Source organism: Alosa pseudoharengus, unplaced genomic scaffold (genome assembly GCF_046254945.1).
Source record: "Alosa pseudoharengus isolate Yale_2024_CS ecotype anadromous, Long Island Sound unplaced genomic scaffold, YU_APseudo_1.1 YU_APseudo_1.1_scf_9, whole genome shotgun sequence".
Taxonomy (NCBI): Eukaryota; Metazoa; Chordata; class Actinopteri; order Clupeiformes; family Clupeidae; genus Alosa; species Alosa pseudoharengus.
Window position 1 is genome coordinate 15,456,425 of NW_027468881.1, and position 10,230 is coordinate 15,466,654.

The window sequence follows — 10,230 nt, forward strand, 5'->3', positions numbered from 1 at the left end:
AGCCATATGCTGTTTGTTTGGTGTAATATGGTACCACTTTGTGCTCTCTGTTTTTGATACAAACACAAAGAAGTCTTCAAATATGCAAAGCATTAGTATTCCACATCCTTCGCTCGTGTCAAATTGACTCAATGAGTGAAAATCCATATCACCAGGCCAAAGGCCTGACCTCACCTCCCCGGAATCTGTGCAGATGGAGAGAATGCGCTTTTTTTTCCGCTCCTCCCTCCCTCGGTCCACGTCCTGAGTCACCCATTTCTCCTCATATAGCCTGAATGGAGTGAGACACAGGCTATTGTTCAGTTAACCATCTGTCTCTTCTCGAGCTTAGTGGATCATTGAAAGTTAATTAATGTGCTCTCTCACTCTCACTCTCAGGGAGGGAATGTGGTGGGATCGGTGGTTGTATCCATCTTAGTCCTCTGTGTGTGTGTGTGTCTGTGTGTGTGTGTGTGTGTGTGTGTGTGGTTGTTTGTGTGTGTGAATACATCGCTGTCATGAGACTCACAAGCACAGGAGTCTCTCTGGAGTTTCCCTAGTGACCCTCTTTAGGGAAGAATCTCCTGTGCTAACAATGTCAATGAATATTCCCAGAAGACATTTAAACAAATTAGCTTGTGAAAAAAGACTCCACTGACTTGTATGTGTACTCTCCTTTATGTGGTATGTATTTACAATACATAAAGTCTGTGTAGATACTAGATATACATTAACATATGTCTTCTACACAGACGTATAGAAACAGATTAGAGGTATACAGTCTATGAGCATTACAACTATTGCTTTGGAATGAGATGGTAGCTATTACATTGCAGCTGGAAGCAGAATGCATGAATGTCCTCAAGCCACCTAGCATTCCTAGCTCACTGCCCATCAGCCCATCAGAGGAGTGAGCCAACATTCACGGCAGAAACGTTTACTTTATGCCGCACAGCAGTATGTTAGGGATGTGAGGGTGTGTGTGCGCTAGTGTGTGTGTGTGTGTCTGTGTCTGTGTGTGTGTGTCCGTGTGCAAGTAGACAATCTATGGTCAATAAAAGGTCAAATGGAAGCACTCCCACAGCAATTGGTAGATTTTCAACAGTGAGTCAGAGCCTGAGTTTTGAAAGAGCTGTAATCCCAGTCTTGAGTTTTCCGAGGGAATGTGAGGAATGTGTGCATGCGTGTGTATGTTAAAGTACGGTTGCCAGTGCAGTCTTATGTCTCATTCTTTTTTATCGGGGCTGTGGTTGGGGTCCGTGTTTTTTTCCCTCTCTCTCGCACAATATCTCTCACACAATCTGTCTATCTTTCTCTGTGTTTGTGCTCTGTATTTGCAACATGCACTAAAAAAGGTTGATGATATAGGCCTAATGTCATTCTTCCTTCACCTGCCTCTCTTGCCCCTCTCTCCATTCTCAGGGATGCCTTTGTCCTGGCCCTCATTAACAGTGGGACCAGCTTCTTTGCGGGGTTCGTGGTGTTTTCTGTGCTGGGCTTCATGGCTGCAGAGCAGGGAGTGGATATCAGCCGTGTAGCCGAGAGCGGTGAGACCAGTGACCTTGCACCCCACACCGATATCCCACAACATGAACATCACACAATATCAATGACCCACGTATGATATATACATCACACGTTGGGGCAGCCGTGGCCTACTGGTTTGCGATTTCGGACTTGTAACCGGAGGGTTGCCGGTTCGAACCCCGACCAGTAGGCACGGCTGAAGTGCCCTTGAGCAAGGCACCTAACCCCTCACTGCTCCCCGAGTGCCGCTGTTGTAGCAGGCAGCTCACTGCGCCAGGATTAGTGTGTGCTTCACCTCACTGTGTGTTCACTGTGTGCTGAGTGTGTTTCAGTAATTCACGGATTGGAATAAATGCAGAGACCAAATTTCCCTTACTACTATACTAATTCTCTTTCCGGGTCCAATGGCTTTCAGACCCTCTCGTTTTTCTTCATAGAGAGTAAAATAAAGTATTTTTCCAATATTCAGAGTAGCTTTTAAGAAAATTGTCATCCTACTACTCGTTGCCTCAATCTAATAAAATCCTATTTTTTTGCGGAAGCCTTGACGATACCCTTGATTATATCATCTGGCTGTACAGCTACAGTAATTACTGTATTAAAGTTATACTCACTAAAACGGCGGTGATGGTGACAAAGTTTACAAGTTGCGAAAACTGGCTGGCTGCGCTAGTAAAGGTTTTTTTTTTTTTAAAACGAAAAAGCAGTTGGGCCCGTGACGTTGGACTTAACAACCAGATATGAATATCATACATATCAGTGCCACACAAACGTATGAACATCCCACAACATGAACATAACACAGCATCAATGTCCCATGACATGATCATCACAACATATCCATGTCCCACAACATACACATAACATAAACAATACAGGTATCCCACAATGAGAACATCACACATTATCAGTATCCCACAACATGAATGTCACACAACATAAAGGTCTTAAAATATGAATATCACACAGTATCAATGTCCCACAACGACAATATCACACCATATCAGTATCCCACGACAATGAACATCTCACAATATCAACATCTCACAATTCCACCATCACCATCACTAGATGCCTTCTCAGCATGACTTTACTCATAAAGGCTCCATTCACTCAGCATGAGTGAGCCAGCCTCCTCACATACTTGACATATTTTGTTACTTCCTAATCTAAAGCCCCTATTGACAGACCAGATACATCTCTGAACATTGTCTCTTCTCTAGTGTTGATTGTGAGCACAATTGCATGTTATGCCCCGAGCCACCATCTATCTAGCCTCTGTTGACCCTTGTGTAGTCGAATACTGCTTTTGTTTATATGCGTTAGACTTGTGTTTATGTACAGTATATGTAAACCCTGAGCACCAGCACGACTCTACCGACTGGGGTGTTGACAGGTCTGTTCACTCTGCTCATTGCGTCACCGTGTCTCAAGGGTGGCCAATGAAAAATAAATGGAGCTCACAGCAGACAGCAGTCAATTAATGTTCTATCTTAGTGCCTTCTCTCTTTTCATCTCTCTCTCTCTCTCTCTCTCTCTCTCTCTCTCTCTCTCTCCAACTCTTCCCTTTATGTGAGGATGTACATTATGTATGTGGGGAATTTAAATGTTTTAATGTACATGTTTTAATGATGCAATTGCGTGAAAAAAACAATGGCTTCATAATAAACAAGTGTTAAACTCTCTCTCTCTCTCTCTCTGATTCCCTCTGTTCTGGCTCAGGTCCTGGCCTTGCGTTTATCGCCTACCCTAAAGCGGTGACTCTGATGCCACTGGCTCCGCTGTGGGCCGTGCTCTTCTTCTTCATGCTCCTGGTGCTGGGACTGGACAGCCAGGTGACACCACTCCCACGCTCATCGCACACACACACACACACACACACACACACACACACACACACTCATTTTCCGCTCATACACAACTGTACTACATACTATCTTTCTGCCTCCTGCCCATTTTCCACCGGTCCTGCAGACATAACGCGCCTCACTAAGGTAACAGCAAAGTGGCTCCTGTCAAGTGTTAATGTTAGCGCCCAGACCCACACTCTGCTTGTCAGTGTAAATTAAATGAACATAACATTAGTCAGGTAGTCCCTGCAGCCTGCGAGTAGAGTGGACTTGCACTGTAGCACTAAGAAACCTTGGCACATCAATTCCAAATAATTATCCAGAGCCAAAAGGACTTATCTCCGTCCAGAAGAAAAGTGACTGTGTGCTGAGATTCGTGTATGTATCACAAGGTCGGTTCGTTCGCCGCTCACGGGCCTCGAACCCGCCACCTTGACACACACACCGGCATGGGAGACGAACGCTCTAACCACTGAGCTAAAAGCCCAGGCTTCCAACTCAGCAGTTAGAAGCGTTCTTAAGGTTAGGGCTGTGAGGATTTACACGGGCAACTAGCACGCTAGCTCAGTCTGCCTCCGTTACATATGGGTCTATTGAAGGCCTCACACTCCCACTGCCTGATCTGGACTTGGTGTGCCAGGGGTCAGAGAGTTTAGAAAGTAGGCGAGGTAAGTCTCGGAAATACTTGTAACATACAGTACCATGCCCTTTACCAAAGATGGACAAAAATTAAACCCCACCTCTCTTTTGTCTTCTCTCAAGATATATCTATAGACGTGTGTATATATACTGTATATATAAATATATATATACCGGTGTATATATATATCTGTGTCCCTCCATTTATATATTTTTCTCTCAAGTAGTCATGTAAGAAAGTTACACACTCACACTGTTCAATAATGGAGTGTTAAACCATTCTCTCTCTCTCTCTCTCTCTTTCTATCCCTGTCTCAGTTTGTTGGGGTGGAGGGTTTCATCACTGGTCTGATGGACATGCTGCCTCCTAAGTCAATGCTGGGACGCCTGCGGCGTGAGGTCATCGTAGCGATATGCTGCGCCATCTGCTTCGTCATCGACCTCTCCATGGTGACGCAGGTGAGCCAGAGACAGAAGGAGAAGGGGGATGAAGGCTAAAAGAGAGAGAGAGGGATGGGGAGAGAATCAGGCGAGATGAGATGAGATCCACAGAAGGATTTGAACCTGAGTTCGATGTCTGGATTCAGATTACAGCTGAATTTTCATCCTCAGTACAAACAAGATGGGTGGTGTTCAGTCAAATGAAAAAGACAGGATGTCTTTCAACCCGTTACAGTAAGCTATTCCAACAGCTGCCAGAACTCAATCAAGCCTTCATGCTTACATTGCGAATGAAAATGCCCTTTACTCCCAACCCTTCCCTGAGATCTAATGCATTGCCGCTCTCTCTATCTCTCCCAGGGAGGGATGTATGTGTTCCAGCTGTTTGACTACTACTCGGCCAGTGGGATGACCCTGCTGTGGCAGGCCTTCTGGGAGTGCGTGGTTGTGGCCTGGGTCTACGGTAAGCATCACACGGCTCCCCACAGTGGGCTTAACTACGTGTCAGACTACACGTCACAGTGGCACTGTCAAGGAGACAGTGAAACATGAAGCAAAAACAAATAGCTGGGGAGTTTGTTTCTGGGGAGTATGGAGTTTGTGTATGCTTTGACTGCGTGAGTGCAGAGCTTGTTTACATGTTTGATATGTGTTTAATGTTTTTGTTTTTTTCATTTCCTGTATCTCTCTCTGTCTCTCTCTCCCTCCTGCCGTCCATCTGTTTCCTAGGAGCTGATCGTTTCATGGATGACGTGGCGCGGATGATTGGCTATCATCCTCTGCCCTACATGAAGTGGTGCTGGTCGTACTTCACACCCATAGTGTGCATGGTGAGTACCCCGCCGGCCATCACGATGAGCACCAATGAGCCACCATGCGCCACTGTTGTTGTCATCATGTCCTTGATGGCCACGTTCGTCATGGTCACGTCATCAGCAGTCTATATCGTTATTTCACTTTGACTCAGTATCTGAAGACGTTTTGTCAACGTGATATAATGGTAATAATAAATAGGACATTGGACGTTTATCTCATAGGCATTTTAAGTATAATGTAATTTTACTCAGTATCTGAAGATGTTGTGTAATCATAAATATGTATATCACGTTTTATATTTTAGCCATATAACTATTTATAATATCAAAATATTTTATTTTTAGCCTCAAACGCATGCAAGTCACTATTAGAGAAATTGTTTGCTCTAATCATTGTAGTTAATGCCAATGACCTCCCAGGGATATGATGACCACCATGTAGCCGCAAGTCTCTTCAGTCTCCGTGTGTGTGTGTGTGTTTCTGCCTGACAGACAATTTTCATGTTCCACGTGGTGAACTACAAGCGTCTGGTGTATAACGGGGTGTATACGTATCCCTGGTGGGGCGAGGCCATAGGCTGGGGTCTGGCTCTGTCCTCCATGCTCTGCATTCCTCTAACCGTCCTCTACAAACTGCTCCACTGCAAAGGCTCTCTCCCAGAGGTACAATGTGTGTGTGTGTTCAGTGCAGTCTACATGCATGGAAAGTGATTGTGTGAAAGTAATTGGGCTGTGACCCACTTTTGCCTCTCACCCAAGGTGCTGTATTTGATCTGAATTGTGTTATTGTGTGTGTGTGTTTCTTACTCGTCCTCTTTGTCTTTGTCTGTAGCGTTGGCAACACTTGACAACGCCCATCTGGGGGCGTCATCACCTGGAGTTCCTCCCACCCGAAAACGAGACCAAACTACTGCCCAACTCAGAGCAGAGCAAAAACACACTCCTGTATGAGACTGTCATCTAACACTAACACACACACACACACACACTCACCTATGTCCATGGTCCGATCCTGATGAGGTCTCCAAGACTACCACACACCACTCTTGACTTGTGCTTGAGTGAGGATATGTCCAGCGTCCAACTACCCACACGCACACGCGCGCGCGCACACACACACGCGCGCGCGCACACACACACACACACACACACACACACACACACACACACACACACAAACATATCCCATCGTATTGCCACTTATCTGTTGTCCATTCACAAGAGCATAAATATCCATCCCTGAGGGATGAGACTAAAGCTTCTCTCCATCTCAGTATTGCATTAGTGTTACTCTTCTTCCAAACATCTCTCTCGCTCTCTCTCTCTCTCCACTCTTTTCACTGCCGTCCATAAAGACACTGTAAACAGAACAGTTACTATTCTATCATCTCCTTTAATTCAACCAAAAAGAAAGCATACAGCAGTCAAAACGGTGACCAAAGCCCTGCCCATGCCCGTTGGTTGGTGGGTTGGACTGTGGGTTTTCCGGTAAGGTCCATGTGAGCTGTGTGTGTCCGGTGTTGTGTTGTGTGTGTCCGTATCAGTATTGATCCCATGTGGTCCCACTGTGTTGTGATCAGCCTGGGAGGGGGCCAGCAGGCTGAGTCATATAAAAGTCATTAAATGATTTCATGGATTTGGGATGGCCTTGTGTGTGTGTGAGATTTAATTTTTTCATTGTAGAGGTTCTACACACACAAACACCCTCTCTCTCGCTTTGTCTCTCTCTCTCTCACTAACACACACACACACACACACACACACACTGGATATTAGCCTGAATTTAACCCCGCTCACAAAATTTGAGGTCGGGAAATTCTTGAGAAAAACTTGAGAATTGTGCGGAGCAATCAAATCGTCCGGGCGGGCTTTATACAATGATGGACAGATGAGCAATGGTGCCTATTCATTCACGTGATTTTGTTTACAGCAAAAAGCTTGTCGCTAGAGAATCTAGACGTTTATGACGCTATCGTGTCGGTTGTACAAGATATTGACAGGGCACAAAACCAACAGAAAACAGCGATTAAGGTATTTGTCGAGAAGAAGGATGTTTTCGTTCTCTCTACAGGATTCACGGTAGGCTATTTCATTGCTCTGATTGGTTAGGTCTATCCAATTGTGCGCAGAGGCATTTTTTCCCCTGTATCAGTTCAAACACGCCTCAATATCACGTGTCAATGCCCTGGTTCCAGACTCAAATTCTGAATAGAATTTTGAGTAGCCTATGGCCACGTCAGGCTAATCAAATATGACCAGCGACTAGCAAATTACACTTCTAATTGTAGACCAGCAAATTACACTTCTAATTGTAGTCTGCTGGTAAAGATCTCAGACTTAACTCTTAACAAAAAAGGCAAATGTTTATTAAAATTTCAACCTTATAGGGTTGAGTAAAGAAATCAATAAAACATACAAAACATTCAAGTAAGAAACAAATCAATGTCAAAGTAATGCCCCATAAATGTGTAACAAAATCAAAATCACAGCTTCCTTCACATTCCAAAAGGGTCACAGAAAAGTGCACCAATGAACAAAAATGCTATAGTATCAATATACAAACATTTGCACTTTACTGGCTATCTGGATCAGTATATTTTGGAAGTTATCTTTCCCCTCCTCATGTCTATACATACTACAAATGAGGTTTCACATGTGGGTCAATGACGTGACGCTCATTTTTTTGTGTACATATGGGTTACATACATTTAAAATTGTTAAAATTTGAAAATAATTTGACAAATTATTTTCAAATATCATTTTCATCAAACCCTAATCTTAAAGTTTTGGATTTATTTAATGTTTTAAAGAGTATTAACTGAATTTGGGTAAAATTGTCAACACGGTGTAACCACAAAAACATGAACCAAATAATTACACTTGCTGAAAAAGATGTGAAATTCTCTCCAAAATCCCTTCTAAAATAATCTGGCATGATCTTGCAGAAGAACTTTTCTATATTTAATACAAGTAATGAAACCCCATTGATCTGAATGTTTTAATTAATATGGGGAATCGTGTCTGTCACATCAACCACTTAAAATGTCAAGTGGTGTAACCACCATTTAAAGAGCAATTTTGTATGTATTATGCCAGAGGATAATGTGACAGTAAACTATGTCATAGAGAAGGACCTTTCAAGACCTCAACTGCTATGAGTCAAGGTTAGCAACTCTCTTAAAGTAACATAACAGTGTTTTTCGGCCATGGCCAGGCAAGCTTAGGTTACATGTCAAATGGTATGACCTTTTGAAAATGTTTATAAATCATAATAATCATAAAATATTCAATTTAATGTAAAAACTGTGTTTGGATATTCACATAAAGGAGAAGTGTGTACATAGTTGTCCATAATAATGCCTGCAAATTTTGCTTTTAAATAGAAATGTCAAATGGTGTAACCGGTTAGTAGTCTGTAGTCTGCTGGTAAAGATCTCAGACTTAACTCTTAACAAAAAAGGCAAATGTTTATTAAAATTTCAACCTTATAGGGTTGAGTAAAGAAATCAATAAAACATACAAAACATTCAAGTAAGAAACAAATCAATGTCAAAGTAATGCCCCATAAATGTGTAACAAAATCAAAATCACAGCTTCCTTCACATTCCAAAAGGGTCACAGAAAAGTGCACCAATGAACAAAAATGCTATAGTATCAATATACAAACATTTGCACTTTACTGGCTATCTGGATCAGTATATTTTGGAAGTTATCTTTCCCCTCCTCATGTCTATACATACTACAAATGAGGTTTCACATGTGGGTCAATGACGTGACGCTCATTTTTTTGTGTACATATGGGTTACATACATTTAAAATTGTTAAAATTTGAAAATAATTTGACAAATTATTTTCAAATATCATTTTCATCAAACCCTAATCTTAAAGTTTTGGATTTATTTAATGTTTTAAAGAGTATTAACTGAATTTGGGTAAAATTGTCAACACGGTGTAACCACAAAAACATGAACCAAATAATTACACTTGCTGAAAAAGATGTGAAATTCTCTCCAAAATCCCTTCTAAAATAATCTGGCATGATCTTGCAGAAGAACTTTTCTATATTTAATACAAGTAATGAAACCCCATTGATCTGAATGTTTTAATTAATATGGGGAATCGTGTCTGTCACATCAACCACTTAAAATGTCAAGTGGTGTAACCACCATTTAAAGAGCAATTTTGTATGTATTATGCCAGAGGATAATGTGACAGTAAACTATGTCATAGAGAAGGACCTTTCAAGACCTCAACTGCTATGAGTCAAGGTTAGCAACTCTCTTAAAGTAACATAACAGTGTTTTTCGGCCATGGCCAGGCAAGCTTAGGTTACATGTCAAATGGTATGACCTTTTGAAAATGTTTATAAATCATAATAATCATAAAATATTCAATTTAATGTAAAAACTGTGTTTGGATATTCACATAAAGGAGAAGTGTGTACATAGTTGTCCATAATAATGCCTGCAAATTTTGCTTTTAAATAGAAATGTCAAATGGTGTAACCGGTTACACCATTTGACTCTTTTCTGTTTGAGACCAGTTTGGTCAGATTCAGGGCCAAGAGTATGTAATATTAGGTGCCAATTATATTATTTTTATAATTTATATAGTGACTAACTGTTTAGCATGAACAATAGCTTTAAAAGGGTTTAATTAGATTGCAATTTAAGCGATTTTTGAAATGTCAAAGCTTTTCATTTTAAATTTAAACTTCCATAATTATTTTTTTATATTTTATTATGATGTATGTAAACAGTATGTTAAAATTATAAATAAATAATATAAATACATTTATTATATATAAAATGTACTTCTTGTCCCCCAATGGATGCCACTTACAAGCAAGGAAAACTTGTCTCACCACAGAATGCAAGTGAACGCAGATCCTGCTGTTGGTTGGTTGTTAAGAAATTATCATACCCACTCTTTCACTCTTGTTCTCTCTCACACACACTTTGGGCCCTATTTTAGCAATT

General features: G+C 41.5%; 1 protein-coding gene across 1 annotated transcript in view; it reads left to right on the forward strand.

Moving 5' to 3' along the window:
• LOC143115156 (sodium- and chloride-dependent creatine transporter 1) overlaps positions 1 to 6,894 on the forward strand; it is a 19,003-nt gene extending 12,109 nt beyond the window's left edge. Inside the window, exons 8-14 of the mRNA XM_076277081.1 lie at positions 1,402 to 1,526; positions 3,229 to 3,341; positions 4,314 to 4,454; positions 4,797 to 4,899; positions 5,166 to 5,266; positions 5,744 to 5,914; positions 6,084 to 6,894. Of these exons, the coding sequence (XP_076133196.1) occupies positions 1,402 to 1,526; positions 3,229 to 3,341; positions 4,314 to 4,454; positions 4,797 to 4,899; positions 5,166 to 5,266; positions 5,744 to 5,914; positions 6,084 to 6,215 (886 nt within the window). The 3' untranslated portion in view covers positions 6,216 to 6,894. The remainder of the gene's footprint in view (positions 1 to 1,401; positions 1,527 to 3,228; positions 3,342 to 4,313; positions 4,455 to 4,796; positions 4,900 to 5,165; positions 5,267 to 5,743; positions 5,915 to 6,083) is intronic.
• The last annotated feature ends 3,336 nt before the right edge of the window (positions 6,895 to 10,230 follow it).